Source organism: Halictus rubicundus, unplaced genomic scaffold (assembly GCF_050948215.1).
Source record: "Halictus rubicundus isolate RS-2024b unplaced genomic scaffold, iyHalRubi1_principal scaffold0532, whole genome shotgun sequence".
In the NCBI taxonomy this organism is placed as follows: domain Eukaryota; kingdom Metazoa; phylum Arthropoda; class Insecta; order Hymenoptera; family Halictidae; genus Halictus; species Halictus rubicundus.
The window spans coordinates 67,541-90,427 of NW_027489073.1; the positions used below are offsets into that span (position 1 = coordinate 67,541).

Consider the following 22,887-nt stretch of genomic DNA (forward strand, 5'->3'; position numbering starts at 1 on the left):
ATCCTATCCTATTTTTTTTTTTTTTTTTTCCGAGGAGGTAATCTCGTTACGGATACCCGAACCCCCCCGGGGGGGGGGGGTGGTCCGGGTTATGTGGGACTCCTCGGCTGGTTGGTGCAACGCCGAGTATACCCACTAACTCCTCCCCGTCCGTCCCTAGACTCCTGGGGGCACCCGTGCTCTGCGCGCGCATGTCAATCCGGTGTGCCCCCGCCTTAGCATACCACCCAGGGGGGGACGCGGCCCCCTCCCGTACCTACTCTATCCGAAGGCACCACGCAACGGACGACGTAGCGCCTTCCCCCCTGTTAGGCCGCCCGATGAGCATCCGAGCCCCCGCTCGAGATGCCCGGCGGCCTCCGGGGACGCCGTTGGTGACCGAGTGTAAGGGGATATCCGATCCCCCGCCTCGAGATCATCAAGGGCGTCCCCGCTCGCGTCAGAGGCGTCGCAACGGGGGTACGCCCCCGGGGCGTACCCTGCGCCGCCTCCCCCCCTTCGGCCGGGATCGTGATTACGCTCCCGATCCCGTTCCGCAGCCTCCTTCCGCAGCATAACCCGCTCGCAGAAGGAAGCGAACCCCCTCCACGCCTCCTCGCCACCGGCTGCCGCAGCGACGACAGCCGGGAGCGAGAGGTCGTGGCCCACCGCGCGCCGCAGGGCACGGCGCTCTCCCCCCCATGCCGGACACTCCTCCAGAGTGTGTTGCGCCGTGTCCCGCGGCTCGCCGCAGTGGTGACACGCCTCCTCGGTCTCCCTCCCGATGCGACACAGGTAGTCGCCGAAGCACCCGTGCCCGCTCATCACCTGCGTCACACGGTAGGAGACCCTATGCCCCATCCATCCCCTGTTCCATTGATCGAACACCGGGAGGATGGCCCGAACGGCCCGCCTCTCGCCCTCCCTCGTCCCGGGAAGGCTATCGCGCCACTCCCGGGCTGCGTGCCGCCGAGTATGTCGCCTGAGCTCATCCACCATGAGCCGCGCCTGATCCGGGGCCACCCCCCGGAGCCGGAGTTCCCTGGAGTGCGTATGCACATCCGCCAACACGCGGGCCTCCAGCTCGAGGGGGATCAGCCCCGACATCACCATCGCCGTCGCGTATGAAATGGTGCGGTACCCCCGCACGATGCCTATGGCCAGCCTGCGCTCGATGCGACGCAGCAGCGACCGTGTGCCGCCACTGCGCCCCCTAGCCAAGACATCGCGCGCCCACACAGGGGCTCCGTACAGGACCAAAACTCGCACCACCACCGCGAACAGACGACGCACCCGTCCACAGGGTCCCCCGAGATTCGGGAGAAGGCGACCGAGCGCAGCGGTCGCCCTCTCCGCCCGGGGCGCCAGCGACTCAAGGTGGCGGTCAAAACGCCACCGGCCGTCAAGCTCGAGTCCCAGGTACCGCATCTGGGACCCGACCTTGACCATCCCCTCCCCCACGCAGATCCAGCACTGGGGAGGCGCCGCCAACCGGGCCGAGCGGAGAAACCACATGGCCCTGGTTTTCTCGACGGACACCTCTAGGCCCAGCGACCGGATCGCGCGCACCGCGCGCCACGCGCCGCGCTCCGCCAGGCAGATGGCCTCCTTCGCATACCTCCCGGTGGCCAATACCAGCGTGTCGTCGGCGTAACACGTCAGGCTGACCCCGGGAGGCATCTCCTCCCGCAGGACGCGATCGTACGCAAGATTCCACAGCAACGGGCCCAACACCGAGCCCTGCGGAACCCCGCGCACGACGCCCCTGCGCACCATCCCGTACCGGCCGGGATACTCTATACCCCTGTCGGAGAGATAGCTCCCAATCACCCTTCTGAGATACAAAGGCACCCGGTGGAAGACCAGGGCCTCCATTATCCGATCCCAGGGGACGGTGTTGAACGCGTTAGCGATATCCAAGGATATCGCCAACGCAACACCGCCCCCCCTCGTACAGGCCTCCGAGAGAGCCCTCACCCGCCGAATAGCGTCGACGGTGGAGAGACCCTCCCGGAAGCCGAATTGAACCCCGCTCAGATCGGGGACCCCTCCCGCCGACAGGTGCCGGACGAGGCGTCCAACGAGTACGCGCTCGAACAACTTCCCCGCCTCGTCCAGCAGACAAATTGGCCGGTACCCTGAGGGCGAGTCCCGGGACTTGCCCCCCTTCGGAAGGAGGACCAACCTGCCCGACTTCCACTCCGTGGGGAACACCCCCTCCCTCAGACAGCCGTTATACAGCTGCCGGAGTTCGGCGGCGAGTCCCCCCTCCAGGGCCAAGACCAACGCGCGGCCCGGCACCCCGTCCGGGCCCGGGGCCTTGCGGCCCACCCGCCGCGCCCTGGCCATCGCCTCACCCAGCTCGCCGGCCGACACCTCCCACTCTGCGGACCAGGAGAGAGGCTCCTGTTCCCAATGGGAGCGGCGCAGTTGTCCCCCCTCTCGCGGGAAGAGGGACGCCACCACTCCCTCGAGCAGGTGGGGGTCCATCGACTCCGTCACCGGAGGCGCCCACGCGCGCAGCTTGTTCATGACAAGCTTGTACGGGCGCCCCCATGGATCGGAGTCCACCGTGCCGACGAGCTCCGACCACGCGTCGGCCTTGGCCCGCGCGATAGCCCTGCGGAGAACCCCGAGCGCGGCTCGGTACTCCCCGCCGAGCCTCGCCGTCGCCTCCTCGTCGTCGCGCCTCCTACGCGCTCGGCCGTACCGACGCCGCGCGGCATTGCAGGCACGCCGGAGCTCCGCAATGCCGGCGGACCACCAGTACGCCGCCCTCCTGGGGGCGAACCGGCTGCGGGGCATGGCGGTGTCGCACACCGCCGTCATTACCTCCCGCAGCCGCCTCGCCCCTTGCGCAGGCGCCAGCTCGGACAGGGCCGGCCCCGTCCATGTCGCCGCGGCTACCGCGGCCCCGAACGCGTCCGCGTCCAGCCGCTTCAAGGCCCATCGCGGCCGTCGGTCCCCCCGGCCCGGCCGGGAATCCCGCGCGTGGAGGGATCCTCTATCCTATCCTATCCTCTATCCTATCCAATCCTCTATCCTATCCTATCCTCTATCCTATCCTATCCTCTATCCTATCCTATCCTCTATCCTATCCTATCCTCTATCCTATCCTATCCTCTATCCTATCCTATCCTCTATCCTATCCTATCCTCTATCCTATCCTATCCTCTATCCTATCCTATCCTCTATCCTATCCTATCCTCTATCCTATCCTATCCTCTATCCTATCCTATCCTCTATCCTATCCTATCCTCTATCCTATCCTATCCTCTATCCTATCCTATCCTCTATCCTATCGAATACCCTATCCTATCCTCTATCCCATCCTATACTCAATCCTATCCTATCCTCTATTCTATCCTATCCTCTATCCTATCCTATCCTCTATCCTATCCTCTCCTCTATCCTATCCTATCCTCTATCCTATCCTATCCTCTATCCTATCCTATCCTCTATCCTATCCTCTATTCTATCCTATCCTCTATCTAATCCTATGCTCTATCCTATCCTATCCTCTATCCTATCCTATCCTCTATCCTATCCTATCCTCTATCCTATCCTATCCTCTATCCTATCCTATCCTCTATCCTATCCAATGCCCTATCCTATCCTATCCTCTATCCTATCCTATCCTCTATACTATCCTAAAATCTATCCTATCCTATCCTGTATCCTATCCTATCCTCTATCCTATCCTATCCTGTATCCTATCCTATCCTCTATCCTATCCTATCCTCTATCCTATCCTATCCTCTATCCTATCCTCCCCGCTATCCTATCCTATCCTCTATCCTATCCTATTCCCTATCCTATCCTATCCTCTATCCTATCCTATCCTCTATCCTATCCTCTATCCTATCCTCTATCCTATCCTCTATCCTATCCTCTATCCTCTATCCTATCCTCTCCTCTTTCCTATCCTATCCTCTATCCTATCCTATCCTCTATCCTATCCTACTCTCCATCCTATCCTATCCTCTATCCTATCCTATACTCTATCCTATCCTATCCTCTATCCTATCCTATCCTCTATCCTATCCTACCCTCTATCCTATCCTATCCTCTATCCTATCCTATCCTCTATCCTATCCTATCCTCTATACTATCCTAACCTCTATCGTATCCTATCCTCTATCCGATCCTATCCTCTATCCTATCCTATCCTCTATCCTATCCTTTCCTCTATCCTATCCTATCCTCTATCCTATCCTATCCTCTATCCTACAATATCCTCTATCCTATCCTATCCTCTATCCTATCCTGTCCTCTTGCCTATCCTATCCTCTATCCTATCCTATCCACTTTCCCATCCAATCCCCTATCCTATCCTCTATCCCATCCTGTACTCAATCCTATCCTATACTGTATTATATTCTATCCTCTTTCCTATTCTCTAACATATCGTATACTCTATATTATCCTATCCTCTATCCTATCCTATCCTCTATCCTATCCTATCCTCTACCCTACAATATCCTCTATCCTATCCTATCCTCTATCCTATCCTGTCCTCTTGCCTATCCTATCCTCTATCCTATCCTATCCTCTTTCCTATCCAATCCCCTATCCTATACTCTATCCCATCCTATACTCAATCCTATCCTACACTGTAATATATCCTATCCTCTTTCCTATTCTCTAACATATCGTATCCTCTATCCTATCCTATCCTCTAACCTATAATATCCTCTATCCTATCCTATCCTCTATCCTATCCTATCCTCTATCCTATCCCATCCTCCATACTATCCTAACCTCTATCCTATCCTATCCTCTATCCTATCCTATCCTCTATCCTATCCTATCCTCTATCCTATCCTATCCTCTATCCTATCCTATCCTCTATCCTATCCTATCCTCTATCCTATCCTATCCTCTATCCTATCCTATCCTCTATCCTATCCTCTATCCTATCCTATCCTCTATCCTATCCTATCCTCTATCCTATCCTATCCTCTATCCTATCCTATCCTCTATCCTATCCTATCCTCTATCCTATCCTATACTGTATTATATCCTATCCTCTTTCCTAACCTCTATCCTATCCTATCCTCTATCCTATCCTATCCTCTATCCTATCCTATCCTCTATCCTATCCTTTCGCCTATCCTATCCTATCCTCTATCCTATCCTATCCTCTACCCTACAATATCCTCTATCCTATCCTATCCTCTATCCTATCCTGTCCTCTTGCCTATCCTATCCTCTATCCTATCCCATCCTCCATACTATCCTAACCTCTATCCTATCCTATCCTCTATCCTATCCTATCCTCTATCCTATCCTATCCTCTATCCTATCCTATCCTCTATCCTATCATCTCCTCTATCCTATCCTATCCTCTATCCTATCCTATCCTCTATCCTATCCTATCCTCTATCCTATCCCATCCTCCATACTATCCTAACCTCTATCCTATCCTATCCTCTATCCTATCCTATCCTCTATCCTATCCTATCCTCTATCCTATCCTATCCTCTATCCTATCCTATCCTCTATCCTATCCTATCCTCTATCCTATCCTATCCTCTATCCTATCCTATCCTCTATCCTATCCTATCCTCTATCCTATCCTATCCTCTATCCTATCCTATCCTCTATCCTATCCTATAATCTATCCTATCCTATCCTCTATCCTATCCTATCCTCAATCCTATCCTCTATCCTATCCTATCCGCTATCCTATCCTATCCTCTTTCCTATCCTATCCTATCCTCTACCCTATTATATCCTCTATCGTATCCTATCCTCTACCTTATCCTATACTCTATCCTATCCAATTACTTATCCAATCCTCTATCCTATCCTATCCTCTATCCTATCCTATCCTCTATCCCAGCCTATACTCAATCCTATCCTATACTGTATTATATCCTATCCACTTTCCTATCCTCTATCATATCGAATCCTCTATCCTATCCTATCCTCTACCCTATCCTATCCTCTATCCCATCCTATACTCAATCCTATCCTATACTGTATTATATCCTATCCTCTTTCCTATCCTCTATCATATCGTATGCTCTATCCTATCCTATCCTCTAACCTATAATATCCTCTATCCTATCCTATTCTCTATCCTATCCTATCCTCTATTCTATCCTATCCTGTATACTATCCAAATTCTACCCTACCCTCTATCCTATCCTATCCTATCCTCTATCCTATCCAATCCTCTATCCTACAATATCCTCTATCCTATCCTATCCTCTATCCTATCCTATCCTCTATCCTACAATATCCTCTATCCTATCCTATCCTCTATCCTATCCTATCCTCTATCCTATCCTATTCTCTATCCTATCCTATCCTCTATCCTATCCTATCCTCTATCCTATCCTATCCTCTATCCTATCCTATCCTCTATCCTATCCTATCCTCTATCCTATCCTATCCTCTATCCTATCCTATCCTCTATCCTATCCTATCCTCTATCCTATCCTATCCTCTATCCTATCCTATCCTCTATCCTATCCTATCCTCTATCCTATCCTATTCTCTATCCTATCCTATCCTCTATACTATCCTATCCTCTATCCTATCCTATCCTCTATCCTATCCTATCCTCTATCCAATCCTATCCTCTATCCTATCCTATCCTCTATCCTATCCTATCCTCTATCCTATCCTATCCTATCCTCTATCCTACCCTATCCTATCCTCTATCCTATCCTATCCTCTATCCTATCCTATCCTCTATCCTATCCTATCCTCTATCCTATCCTATCCTCTATCCTATCCTATCCTCTATCCTATCCTATCCTCTATCCTATCCTATCCTCTATCCTATCGAATACCCTATCCTATCCTGTATCCCATCCTATACTCAATCCTATCCTATACTATATTATATCCTATCCTCTATCCTATCCTATCCTCTATCCTATCCTCTCCATTATCCTATCCTCTATCCTATCCTATATCCTATTATATCCTCTATCCTACAATATCCTCAATCCTATCCTATCATCTATCCTATCCTATCCTCTATCCTATCCTATCCTCTATCCTATCCTATCCTCTATCCTATCCTATCCTCTATCCTATCCTATCCTCTATCCTATCCTATCCTCTATCCTATCCTATCCTATCCTCTATCCTATCCTATCCTCTATCCTATCCTATCCTCTATCCTATACTATCCTCTATCCTATCCTATCCTCTATCCTATCCTATCCTCTATCCTATCCTATCCTCTATCCTATCCAATACCCTATCCTATCCTCTATCCCATCCTATACTCAATCCTATCCTATACTGTATTATATCCTATCGTCTTTCCTATCCTCTATCATATGGTATCCTCTATCCTATCCTATCCTCTACCCTATCCTATCCTCTATCCTATCCTATCCTCTCCTCTATTCCTATCGAATACCCTATCCTATCCTCTATCCCATCCTATACTCAATCCTATCCTATACTGTATTATATCCTATCCTCTTTCCTATCCTCTATCGTATCATATCCTCTATCCTATCCTATCCTCTACCCTATAATATCCTCTATCCTATCCTATCCTCTATTCTATCCTATCCTCTATCCTTTCCTATCCTCTATCCTATCCCATCCTCCATACTATCCTAACCTCTATCCTATCCTATCCTCTATCCTATCCTATCCTCTATCCTATCCTATCTTCTATCCTATCCTATCCTCTATCCTATCCTATCCTCTATCCTATCCTATCCTCTATCCTATCCTATCCTCTATCCTATCCTATCCTCTATCCTATCCTATCCTCTATCCTATCCTATCCTCTATCCTATCCAATCCTCTATCCTATCCTGTCCTCTATCCTATCCTATCCTCTATCCTATCCTATCCTCTATCCTATCCTATCCTCTATCCTATCCTATCCTCTATCCTATCCTATCCTCTATCCTATCCAATACCCTATCTTATCCTCTATCCCATCCTATACTCAATCCTATCCTATACTGTATTATATCCTATCCTCTTTCCTATCCTCTATCATATCGTATCCTCTATCCTATCCTATCCTCTAACCTATCCTATTCTTTATCCTATCCTATCCTCTATCCTATCCTATCCTCTATCCTATCGAATAGCCTATCCTATCCTCTATCCCATCCTATACTCAATCCTATCCTATACTGTATTCTATCCTATCCTCTATCCTATCCTATCCTCTATCCTATCCTATCCTCTATCCTATCCTATCCTCTATCCTATCCTATCCTCTATCCTATCCTATCCTCTATCCTATCCTATCCTCTATCCTATCCTATCCTCTATCCTATCCTATCCTCTATCCTATCCTATCCTCTATCCTATCCTCTCCATTATCCTATCCTCTATCCTATCCTATCCTCTATCCTATCCTATATCCTATTATATCCTCTATCCTACAATATCCTCAATCCTATCCTATCCTCTATCCTATCCTATCCTCTATCCTATCCTATCCTCTATCCTATCCTATCCTCTATCCTATCCTATCCTCTATCCTATCCAATACCCTATCCTATCCTCTATCCCATCCTATACTCAATCCTATCCTATACTGTATTATATCCTATCGTCTTTCCTATCCTCTATCATATCGTATCCTCTATCCTATCCTATCCTCTACCCTATCCTATCCTCTATCCCATCCTATCCTCTCCTCTATTCCTATCGAATACCCTATCCTATCCTCTATCCTATCCTATCCTCTATCCTATCCTATCCTCTACCCTACAATATCCTCTATCCTATCCTATCCTCTATCCTATCCTGTCCTCTTGCCTATCCTATCCTCTATCCTATCCTATCCTCTTTCCTATCCAATCCCCTATCCTATACTCTATCCCATCCTATACTCAATCCTATCCTACACTGTAATATATCCTATCCTCTTTCCTATTCTCTAACATATCGTATCCTCTATCCTATCCTATCCTCTAACCTATAATATCCTCTATCCTATCCTATCCTCTATCCTATCCTATCCTCTATCCTATCCCATCCTCCATACTATCCTAACCTCTATCCTATCCTATCCTCTATCCTATCCTATCCTCTATCCTATCCTATCCTCTATCCTATCCTATCCTCTATCCTATCCTATCCTCTATCCTATCCTATCCTCTATCCTATCCTATCCTCTATCCTATCCTATCCTCTATCCTATCCTATCCTCTATCCTATCCTATCCTCTATCCTATCCTATCCTCTATCCTATCCTATAATCTATCCTATCCTATCCTCTATCCTATCCTATCCTCAATCCTATCCTCTATCCTATCCTATCCGCTATCCTATCCTATCCTCTTTCCTATCCTATCCTATCCTCTACCCTATTATATCCTCTATCCTATCCTATCCTCTACCTTATCCTATACTCTATCCTATCCAATTACTTATCCAATCCTCTATCCTATCCTATCCTCTATCCTATCCTATCCTCTATCCCAGCCTATACTCAATCCTATCCTATACTGTATTATATCCTATCCACTTTCCTATCCTCTATCATATCGTATCCTCTATCCTATCCTATCCTCTACCCTATCCTATCCTCTATCCCATCCTATACTCAATCCTATCCTATACTGTATTATATCCTATCCTCTTTCCTATCCTCTATCATATCGTATGCTCTATCCTATCCTATCCTCTAACCTATAATATCCTCTATCCTATCCTATTCTCTATCCTATCCTATCCTCTATTCTATCCTATCCTGTATACTATCCAAATTCTACCCTACCCTCTATCCTATCCTATCCTATCCTCTATCCTATCCAATCCTCTATCCTACAATATCCTCTATCCTATCCTATCCTCTATCCTATCCTATCCTCTATCCTACAATATCCTCTATCCTATCCTATCCTCTATCCTATCCTATCCTCTATCCTATCCTATTCTCTATCCTCTATCCTATCCTATCCTCTATCCTATCCTATCCTCTATCCTATCCTATCCTCTATCCTATCCTATCCTCTATCCTATCCTATCCTCTATCCTATCCTATCCTCTATCCTATCCTATCCTCTATCCTATCCTATCCTCTATCCTATCCTATCCTCTATCCTATCCTATCCTCTATCCTATCCTATTCTCTATCCTATCCTATCCTCTATACTATCCTATCCTCTATCCTATCCTATCCTCTATCCTATCCTATCCTCTATCCAATCCTATCCTCTATCCTATCCTATCCTCTATCCTATCCTATCCTCTATCCTATCCTATCCTATCCTCTATCCTACCCTATCCTATCCTCTATCCTATCCTATCCTCTATCCTATCCTATCCTCTATCCTATCCTATCCTCTATCCTATCCTATCCTCTATCCTATCCTATCCTCTATCCTATCCTATCCTCTATCCTATCGAATACCCTATCCTATCCTCTATCCCATCCTATACTCAATCCTATCCTATACTATATTATATCCTATCCTCTATCCTATCCTATCCTCTATCCTATCCTCTCCATTATCCTATCCTCTATCCTATCCTATATCCTATTATATCCTCTATCCTACAATATCCTCAATCCTATCCTATCCTCTATCCTATCCTATCCTCTATCCTATCCTATCCTCTATCCTATCCTATCCTCTATCCTATCCTATCCTCTATCCTATCCTATCCTCTATCCTATCCTATCCTATCCTCTATCCTATCCTATCCTCTATCCTATCCTATCCTCTATCCTATCCTATCCTCTATCCTATCCTATCCTCTATCCTATCCTATCCTCTATCCTATCCAATACCCTATCCTATCCTCTATCCCATCCTATACTCAATCCTATCCTATACTGTATTATATCCTATCGTCTTTCCTATCCTCTATCATATGGTATCCTCTATCCTATCCTATCCTCTACCCTATCCTATCCTCTATCCTATCCTATCCTCTCCTCTATTCCTATCGAATACCCTATCCTATCCTCTATCCCATCCTATACTCAATCCTATCCTATACTGTATTATATCCTATCCTCTTTCCTATCCTCTATCGTATCATATCCTCTATCCTATCCTATCCTCTACCCTATAATATCCTCTATCCTATCCTATCCTCTATTCTATCCTATCCTCTATCCTATCCTATCCTCTATCCTATCCTATCCTCTATCCTATCCTATCCTCTATCCTATCCTCTCCATTATCCTATCCTCTATCCTATCCTATCCTCTATCCTATCCTATATCCTATTATATCCTCTATCCTACAATATCCTCAATCCTATCCTATCCTCTATCCTATCCTATCCTCTATCCTATCCTATCCTCTATCCTATCCTATCCTCTATCCTATCCTATCCTCTATCCTATCCTATCCTCTATCCTATCCAATACCCTATCCTATCCTCTATCCCATCCTATACTCAATCCTATCCTATACTGTATTATATCCTATCGTCTTTCCTATCCTCTATCATATCGTATCCTCTATCCTATCCTATCCTCTACCCTATCCTATCCTCTATCCTATCCTATCCTCTCCTCTATTCCTATCGAATACCCTATCCTATCCTCTATCCCATCCTATACTCAATCCTATCCTATACTGTATTATATCCTATCCTCTTTCCTATCCTCTATCGTATCATATCCTCTATCCTATCCTATCCTCTACCCTATAATATCCTCTATCCTATCCTATTCTCTATCCTATCCTATACTCTATCCTATCCTATACTCTATCCTATCCTATCCTCTATTATATCCTATCCTCTATCCTATCCTATCCTATATCCTATCCTCTCCTCTATCCTATCCTATCCTATCCTCTATCCTATCCTATCCTCTATCCTATCCTATCCTATCCTCTATCCTATCCTATCCTCTATCCTATCCTATCCTCTATCCTATCCTATCCTCTATCCTATCCTCTATTCTATCCTATCCTCTATCTAATCCTATGCTCTATCCTATCCTATCCTCTATCCTATCCTATCCTCTATCCTATCCAATACCCTATCCTATCCTCTATCCCATCCTATACTCAATCCTATCCTATACTGTATTATATCCTATCGTCTTTCCTATCCTCTATCATATCGTATCCTCTATCCTATCCTATCCTCTATCCTATCCTATACTCTATCCTATCCTATCGTCTATTCTATCCTATCCTCTATCCTATCCTCTCCTCTATCCTATCCTATCCTCTATCCTATCCTATCCTCTATCCTATCCTATCCTCTATACTATCCTATCCTCTATCCTATCCCATCCTCCATACTATCCTAACCTCTATCCTATCCTATCCTCTATCCTATCTTATCCTCTATCCTATCCTATCCTCTATCCTATCCTATCCTCTATCCTATCCTCTATCCTATCCTCTATCCTCTATCCTATCCTATCCTCTATCCTATCCTATAATCTATCCTATCCTATCCTCTATCCTGTCCTATCCTCAATCCTATCCTCTATCCTATCCTATCCTCTATCCTATCCTATCCTCTATACTATCCTATCCTCTATCCTATCCCATCCTCCATACTATCCTAACCTCTATCCTATCCTATCCTCTATCCTATCCTATCCTCTATCCTATCCTATCCTCTATCCTATCCTATCCTCTATCCTATCCTATCCTCTATCCTATCCTATCCTCTATCCTATCCTATCCTCTATCCTATCCTATCCTCTATCCTATCCTATCCTCTATCCTATCCTATCCTCTATCCTATCCTATCCTCTATCCTATCCTATCCTCTATCCTATCCTATCCTCTATCCTATCCAGCCTCTATCCTATCCTATCCTCTATCCTATCCTATCCTCTATCCTATCCTATCCTCTATCCTATCCTATCCTCTATCCTATCCTATCCTCTATCCTATCCTATCCTCTATCCTATCCTATCCTCTATCCTATCCTATCCTCTATCCTATCCTATCCTCTATCCTATCCTATCCTCTATCCTATCCTATCCTCTATCCTATCCTATCCTCTATCCTATCCTATAATTTATCCTATCCTATCCTCTATCCTATCCTATCCTCAATCCTATCCTCTATCCTATCCTATCCGCTATCCTATCCTATCCTCTTTCCTATCCTATCATATCCTCTACCCTATTATATCCTCTATCCTATCCTATCCTCTACCTTATCCTATACTCTATCCTATCCAATTACCTATCCAATCCTCTATCCTATCCTATCCTCTATCCTATCCTATCCTCTATCCTATCCTACCCTCTATCCTATCCTATCCTCTATCCTATCCTCTATCCTATCCTATCCTATCCTCTATCCTATCCTATCCTCTATCGTATCCTATCCTATCCTATCCTCTATCCTATCCTATCCTCTATCGTATCCTATCCTATCCTATCCTCTATCCTACCCTATCCTATCCTCTATCCTATCCTATCCTCTATCCTATCCTATCCTCTATCCTATCCTATCCTCTATCCCATCCTATACTCAATCCTATCCTATACTGTATTATATCCTATCCTCTTTCCTATCCTCTATCATATCGTATCCCTTATCCTATCCTAGCCTCTAACCTACAATATCCTCTATCCTATCCTATTCTCTATCCTATCCTATCCTCTATTCTATCCTATCCTGTATCCTATCCAAATTCTACACTACCCTCTATCCTATCCTATCCTATCCTCTATCCTATCCAATCCTCTATCCTATCCTATCCTCTATCCTATCCTCTCCTCTATCCTATCCTATCCTCGATCCTATCCTATCCTCCATACTATCCTAACCTCTCTCCTATAATATCCTCTATCCTATCCTATCCTCTATCCTATCCTATCCTCTATCCTATCCTATCCTCTATCCTATCCTATCCTCTATCCTATCCTATGCTCTATCCTATCCTATCCTTTATCCTATCCTATCCTCTATCCTATCCTATCCTCTATCCTATCCTATCCTCTATCCTATCCTATCCTCTATCCTATCCTATACTGTATTATATCCTATCCTCTTTCCTATCCTCAATCATATCGTATCCTCTATCCTATCCTATCCTCTACCCTATCCTATCCTCTATCCTATCCTATACTCTATCCTATCCTATCCTCTACCCTATCCTATCCTCTATCCTATCCTATACTCTATCCTATCCTATCCTCTATCCTATCCTCTCCTCTATCCTATCCTATCCTCTATCCTATCCTCTATCCTATCCTATCCTCTATCCTATCCTATATCCTATCCTATCCTGTCCTCTATCCTATCCTATCCTATCCTATCCTCTATCCTACCCTATCCTATCCTCTATCCTATCCTACCCTCTATTCTATCCTATCCTGTATCCTATCCAAATTCTACATTACCCTCTATCATATCCTATCCTATCCTCTATCCTATCCAATCATATATCCTATCCTATCCTCTATCCTATCCTCTCCTCTATCCTATCCTATCCTCGATCCTATCCTATCCTCCATACTATCCTAACCTCTATCCTATCCTATCCTCTATCCTATCCTATCCTCTATCCTACAATATCCTCTATCCTATCCTATCCTCTATCCTATCCTATCCTCTATCCTATCCTATCCTCTATCCTATCCTATCCTCTATCCTATCCTATCCTCTATCCTATCCTATCCTCAATCCTATCCTCTATCCTATCCTATCCGCTATCCTATCCTATCCTCTTTCCTATCCTATCCTATCCTCTACCCTATTATATCCTCTATCCTATCCTATCCTCTACCTTATCCTATACTCTATCCTATCCAATTACCTATCCAATCCTCTATCCTATCCTATCCTCTATCCTATCCTATCCTCTATCCTATCCTATCCTCTATCCTATCCTATCCTCTATCCTATCCTATCCTATCCTCTATCCTATCCTATCCTCTATCCTATCCTATCCTCTATCCTATCCTCTATCCTATCCTATCCTCTATCCTATCCTATCCTATCCTATCCTCTATCCTACCCTATCCTGTCCTCTATCCTATCCTATCCTCTATCCTATCCTATCCTCTATCCTATCGTATCCTCTATCCTATCCTATCCTCTATCCTATCCTACCCTCTATCCTATCCTATCCTCTATCCTATCCTATACTCTATCCTATCCTATCCTCTATCCTATCGTATCCTCTATCCTATCCTATCCTCTATCCTATCCTACCCTCTATTCTATCCTATCCTGTATCGTATCCAAATTCTACATTACCCTCTATCATATCCTATCCTATCCTCTATCCTATCCAATCATCTATCCTATCCTATCCTCTATCCTATCCTCTCCTCTATCCTATCCTATCCTCGATCCTATCCTATCCTCCATACTATCCTAACCTCTATCCTATCCTATCCTCTATCCTATCCTATCCTCTATCCTACAATATCCTCTATCCTATTGTAGCGGCTAGCGGGGCGCCGGAAGAGAAATCTTCAGCGCACCAGCACCAAGAAAGATTTATGGTTTGCACAGCATAAGACGCTATTTGTGAGAAAACGTCTTTAACGTTTTTGGCCACTTAGCGGACAGATGTGTCCTTGTAGTTCCTAGCGACGAACTCAATAGCGCAAGTGGACGCCATAAATTTTGGGTAGTCTAAGGGTCTCCAGCCTAGAGTGTCCCAGCGACGCGTGCCTGGTTTCTATCACCCGGGAAAGCTGGGCCCGTTGACGTAAGCCAGCAGTCACGTACCGCACTTAGCACGGGGCCCGGAAGACACCCCGCTGCATCACCAAAATTAGATTTTTAACAGAACGACACGCTCACCCTTCTCACGCACGAGAGGCGTGGAACGTGGGCGTGTTATGCAAAATGCACGGATTGGTGGAAGTTCCCCGCAAGGACTTCCACCAATCAGCCGACAAGCATTTTTGAAGATATAAGGCAGAGACTACCGACGCGAAAGGAGAGTCACGAAGTCGAGACACAGCCGCGTATCCGCCGAGTGACTTAGAGCTAGTCCGGTCGTTGCTAAGTTGCAATAACAGTTCAACCGCGAGTCGAAGCGAATCGCCGGTTTTAGTCGAACCACCCCGGACGCTCTCGCGACATCACTCTTTATTGTAAATAAACAACTCAGTCACGTACACCTGATTTGAACACTCATTCTAAGGCACCCGCCTTATATAACCCTGTTCCTTCATTGGTGACCCCGACGTGATCAGGGTGACTGAGTCGAATCACGCGCATATTTTTTTCTCTCTCGAAGTGCGTGTAGTGCAGTGATATTGAAATGGAGACAACGACGCCAGAAGTCAGCAAGGTCGCCATCAGGATCCCACCTTTCTGGCCTGAGCAACCCGAACTGTGGTTCCGCCAAATCGAGGCACAGTTCGCCCTAAACGGGATTACAGCTGACACGACAAAATTTTATTACATACTGTCTCAGCTCGAGCCCAAATACGCGGTGGAAGTGCAGGACATTTTTATAAACCCACCGGAGGCCAACAAGTATGGGACACTAAGGTCCGAACTTCTGAAGAGGCTGTCGGCGACCCAAGGAAAAAGGATCCGGCAGCTGCTGGAGCAGGAGGAAATAGGCGACCGAACCCCGTCGCAATTCTTACGCCATATGCGGAACCTCGCAGGTACCACAGTCAGCGACGAGTTCCTGCGGACCCTGTGGTCAGGTAGACTACCCAACGTGACCAGAGCCATCGTCTCGGCTCAGTCAGACCTGCCATTAAGCAAGCTAGCCGAGATAGCCGACCAGATCCACGCGGAGGTGCAGCCAGCCCAGGTAGCCAGCACGTCGGCCCCAACGCAGTCCGACCGCCTGGCAGAGCTCCTGATCGACCGATTGGAGAAACTGGAGCTTCGAATCGCCGAAACATCCCGACCTTGCAGTCACAAGAGAAGCAGGACGCCCAGACGGAGTCGGTCTTCGTCCAGGTCATCGCGTAAGACGGAGAACGTCTGCTGGTATCACCAGAGGTTTGGGGAGGAGTCCACCAAATGCCGCCAGCCGTGTTCGTATGCGGGAAACGAGTCCCTCCGACACTGACCGCGGCAGCCAGTGACGGAACATCCACCTGCCGCCTCTTCGTCACGGACAAAGTGACGAAGACCGAATACCTCGTCGACACTGGCTCGGACCTTTGTGTGTATCCACGCACACTCGTCAAAGGCCGAGTCAGCAAGACGTCATACGAGATGGTTGCGGCAAACGGATCGACGATCGGCACCTACGGCATCCGCGTGATGGACCTCAACCTGGGACTACGGAGGGCCTTCCAGTGGAGGTTCATCATCGCCGACGTGGGAAAACCCATCATTGGCGCCGACTTCCTCACGCGCTACGGCCTACTGGTGGACCTCAGGCGACGACGCCTGATCGACCAGACGACATCACGGACGACAACGGGACGCACCGTCGTGGGTTTCACGGACTCCATCCGGACCATCGCGGGGAACTCACGCTACCACCAGCTGCTAGCCCAGTTTCCCGACGTGACCCGACCCACAGCGACTCCTAGGCAAGTCAAACACGATGTTGTACATCATATTGTAACGACTCCCGGCACCCCCGCGTATTGTAAGACCCGCCGATTGTCCACCGATATGTACAAGGTCGCTCGCGCAGAGTTCGAGGAACTGTTATCTCGGGGTCACATCCGTCCTTCTAAAAGCCAGTGGGCTTCTGCCCTACACATGGTGCAGAAGAAGGACAACGGATGGCGGCCCTGCGGCGATTACAGGACCTTAAACGCTCGCACGATCCCCGACCGGTATCCCATACCACATATCGAGGACTTCGCGCGAACATTAGCAGGGAAGACAGTGTTTACTACGTTAGACCTGGTCCGCGCGTACCACCAGATACCGGTAAACCCTCGCGATATTCCGAAGACCGCGGTAACGACGCCGTTCGGGTTGTACGAGTACACCGTCATGCCGTTCGGTTTGCGCAACGCGGCGCAGACGTTTCAACGCTTCATCGACACCGTCTTACGCGGTTTCGATTTTTGCTATGCGTATCTAGACGATATTCTAGTAGCGTCAGTCGATGAAGACGAGCATATGGAACATCTGCGTCAACTCCTCGAGCGGCTTAACGAGTACGGTGTCATCGTAAACCCGAGCAAATGCGTATTCGCCGCTACCGAAGTCAAGTTTCTCGGGTATATTGTGAACGGCAACGGCACGAGGCCTCTACCTGAAAAAGTAAAGGCCATAAACGAATTTCCGAAACCAGAGACCGCGAAACAGCTCCGTAGGTTCCTCGGTATGTTAAACTTTTATAGACGGTTCATACCTAACGCCGCGGCGGTACAAACACCGCTTCACCACCTGCTCAGCGGTCGGACGGCGAAAGGCAACGCCCCGATCCAATGGTCAGGTGAAGCGGAAACAGCGTTTCAAGCATCCAAAGATGCACTTGCCAACGCTACGCTACTAACGCATCCATCGAGTCGTTCGCAACTCGCGATTATGGTGGATGCGTCGGATTTCGCGATCGGAGCAACGCTGCAACAGCGACAAGGAAATTCGTGGAGGCCACTAGCCTTCCACACGAAATCCATGTCGCCCGCACAGCGTAACTACAGCGCATACGATCGCGAACTTCTAGCGATATATACAGCGGTTAAGAAATTCCGACATATGGTCGAAGGTCGTTCGTTCACGATATACACCGATCATAAACCTCTGACTTTCGCGTTCAACCAGAGATCCGACAAATGTTCCCCTCGACAGTTTCGGTATCTGGATTACGTAGGCCAGTTCACCACCGACATTCGGCACATCAGCGGCAAAGATAATGAGGTGGCGGACGCACTATCGCGAATCGAATCCATCGCGTCGACTATAGACTACGCGGAATTAGCTCGTTCGCAAGAAAACGACAAAGAAGTCGACAAGTTCTTAACCGCGTCCGACACCTCATTAACGCTCAAGCGCGTCAAATTAATCGACAGCGACGTCGAAGTCTATTGCGACGTGTCAACGAATGTCGCGCGCCCATTCGTAACAGCACCGTTTCGCCGACACGCGTTCTCAGCTGTCCATAACTGCGCCCATCCAGGTATCAAGGCCACCGCGAAACTCTGCAAACAGAGATTTGTTTGGCCGTCGATAGAACGCGACTGTCGCGCTTGGGCTCGCAGTTGTACCGAATGTCAGCGCGCTAAAACGAGTAGACATGTCTTCAGCCCGATATCGGAATTCAAAGCGCCGTCCGCCAGATTCGAGCACATCCATCTCGATTTGGTGGGCCCGCTACCGATATCAGACGGCAAAAGATACTGCCTCACATGCGTCGATCGCTTCACGCGTTGGCCCGAAGCCTTTCCGATCGCCAATATCGAGGCAGAAACGGTAGCGAAAGAGTTTGTCGCCGGATGGGTGGCTAGATTCGGTACCCCCATCCGGATCACAACGGACCAGGGTAGGCAGTTCGAATCGCAGTTGTTCAAACACCTGAGCAATTTATTAGGCGCGAAGCATATTCGAACTGCAGCCTATCATCCGGCGGCAAACGGCATGGTCGAGCGCTTCCATAGACAGCTCAAAGCTGCCATAAAGTGCCACGGCACGCAACGTTGGACCGATGCGTTGCCCGTAGTACTTTTAGGTATTAGGGCAGCGTATCGGGACGACCTGCTGGCATCAACGGCAGAGCTCGTCTATGGCGAGAGCGTTCGGCTACCTGCCGAATTTTTTACCAACACGGCGAGCAACGAAAACCCCGCGAGCATGGTGAGGCAGTTACGCGAACACTTCCGCGACGTTCGCCCGGTGCCGGGATCGCGTCATGGTGGCAACAAAGTGTTTGTCTACAAAGACCTAGCGACCGCCTCCCACGTGTACCTTCGTACCGACGCAACGCGGACCCCATTGCAAAACGCGTACGAAGGACCTTTCCCAGTTATTTCGCGTAACGGGAAGAATTTCAAGATTCGAGTGCGCGGAAAAGACACAACGGTAACCATTGACCGCCTTAAACCCGCGTACACGGTAAACGGTGACGAGACCGTACGATACAAAGACTCGCAACCGACGACCGAGCCGACCCCCGCGCAGGTACCTGTCCACACGCGCTCAGGTAGACGCGTTAGATTTCCTGACTACCTGCAGGTCGGAACGTGAGACAACCTTGCCACGTTGTATATATATTGTACATTTTGTAAATAGCCAGCTACAATAAGAATAGGTATAGATTACCCGGTAATTAGGATTAAGTTAGGATAGCGTTAGCACTGGTAAGGGGGTGATGTAGCGGCTAGCGGGGCGCCGGAAGAGAAATCTTCAGCGCACCAGCACCAAGAAAGATTTATGGTTTGCACAGCATAAGACGCTATTTGTGAGAAAACGTCTTTAACGTTTTTGGCCACTTAGCGGACAGATGTGTCCTTGTAGTTCCTAGCGACGAACTCAATAGCGCAAGTGGACGCCATAAATTTTGGGTAGTCTAAGGGTCTCCAGCCTAGAGTGTCCCAGCGACGCGTGCCTGGTTTCTATCACCCGGGAAAGCTGGGCCCGTTGACGTAAGCCAGCAGTCACGTACCGCACTTAGCACGGGGCCCGGAAGACACCCCGCTGCATCACCAAAATTAGATTTTTAACAGAACGACACGCTCACCCTTCTCACGCACGAGAGGCGTGGAACGTGGGCGTGTTATGCAAAATGCACGGATTGGTGGAAGTTCCCCGCAAGGACTTCCACCAATCAGCCGACAAGCATTTTTGAAGATATAAGGCAGAGACTACCGACGCGAAAGGAGAGTCACGAAGTCGAGACACAGCCGCGTATCCGCCGAGTGACTTAGAGCTAGTCCGGTCGTTGCTAAGTTGCAATAACAGTTCAACCGCGAGTCGAAGCGAATCGCCGGTTTTAGTCGAACCACCCCGGACGCTCTCGCGACATCACTCTTTATTGTAAATAAACAACTCAGTCACGTACACCTGATTTGAACACTCATTCTAAGGCACCCGCCTTATATAACCCTGTTCCTTCACTATCCTATCCTCTATCCTATCCTATCCTCTATCCTATCCTATCCTCTATCCTATCCTATCCTCTATCCTATCCTATCCTCTATCCTATCCTATCCTCTATACTATCCTATCCTCTATCCTATCCCATCCTCCATACTATCCTAACCTCTATCCTATCCTATCCTCTATCCTATCCTATCCTCTATCCTATCCTATCCTCTATCATATCCTATCCTCTATCCTATCCTATCCTCTATCCTATCCTATCCTCTATCCTATCCTATCCTCTATCCTATCCTATCCTCTATCCTATCCTCTATCCTATCCTATCCTGTCCTCTATCCTATCCTATCCTATCCTATCCTCTATCCTACCCTATCCTATCCTCTATCCTATCCTATCCTCTATCCTATCCTATGCTCTATCCTATCGTATCCTCTATCCTATCCTATCCTCTATCCTATCCTACCCTCTATTCTATCCTATCCTGTATCCTATCCAAATTCTACATTACCCTCTATCATATCCTATCCTATCCTCTATCCTATCCAATCATCTATCCTATCCTATCCTCTATCCTATCCTCTCCTCTATCCTATCCTATCCTCGATCCTATCCTATCCTCCATACTATCCTAACCTCTATCCTATCCTATCCTCTATCCTATCCTATCCTCTATCCTACAATATCCTCTATCCTATCCTATCCTCTATCCTATCCTATCCTCTATCCTATCCTATCCTCTATCCTATCCTATCCTCTATCCTATCCTATCCTCTATCCTATCCTATCCTCTATACTATCCTATCCTCTATCCTATCCCATCCTCCATACTATCCTAACCTCTATCCTATCCTATCCTCTATCCTATCCTATCCTCTATCCTATCCTATCCTCTATCCTATCCTATCCTCTATCCTATCCTATCCTCTATCCTATCCTATCCTCTATCCTATCCTATCCTCTATCCTATCCCATCCTCTATCCTATCCTATCCTCTATCCTATCCTATCCTCTATCCTATCCTATCCTCTATCCTATCCTATCCTCTATCCTATCCTATCCTCTATCCTATCCTATAATCTATCCTATCCTATCCTCTATCCTATCCTATCCTCAATCCTATCCTCTATCCTATCCTATCCGCTATCCTATCCTATCCTCGTTCCTATCCTATCCTATCCTCTACCCTATTATATCCTCTATCCTATCCTATCCTCTACCTTATCCTATACTCTATCCTATCCAATTACCTATCCAATCCTCTGTCTTATCCTATCCTCTATCCTATCCTATCCTCTATCCTATCCTATCCTCTATCCTATCCTATCCTATCCTCTATCCTATCCTATCCTCTATCCTATCCTATCCTCTATCCTATCCTATCCTCTATCCTATCCTATCCTCTATCCTATCCTATCCTATCCTATCCTCTATCCTACCCTATCCTGTCCTCTATCCTATCCTATCCTCTATCCTATCCTATCCTCTATCCTATCGTATCCTCTATCCTATCCTATCCTCTATCCTATCCTACCCTCTATCCTATCCTATCCTCTATCCTATCCTATACTCTATCCTATCCTATCCTCGATCCTATCCTATCCTCTATCCTATCCTATCCTCTATCCTATCCTATCCTCTATCCTATCCTATCCTCTATCCTATTCTATCCTCTATCCTATCCTATCCTCTATCCTATCCTATACTGTTTTATATCCTATCCTCTTTCCTATCCTCTATCATATCGTATCCTCTATCCTATCCTATCCTCTACCCTATCCTATCCTCTATCCTATCCTATCCTCTATCCTATCCTATCCTCTATCCTATCCTATCCTCTATCCTATCCTATAATCTATCCTATCCTATCCTCTATCCTATCCTATCCTCAATCCTATCCTCTATCCTATCCTATCCGCTATCCTATCCTATCCTCTTTCCTATCCTATCCTATCCTCTACCCTATTATATCCTCTATCCTATCCTATCCTCTATCCTATCCTATGCTCTATCCTATCGTATCCTCTATCCTATCCTA

At 47.2% G+C, this 22,887-nt stretch overlaps 1 protein-coding gene across 1 annotated transcript; it reads left to right on the top strand.

The window, feature by feature from the left end:
- Positions 1-16,143: 16,143 nt before the first annotated feature.
- On the top strand, positions 16,144-16,540 carry LOC143364421 (uncharacterized; the record flags this gene model as incomplete). Its single annotated transcript, XM_076804787.1, has 1 exon — positions 16,144-16,540. A coding segment is annotated over exon 1 (397 nt), but the record flags the coding sequence as incomplete, so codon positions are not given.
- Between the last annotated feature and the right edge of the window lie 6,347 nt (positions 16,541-22,887).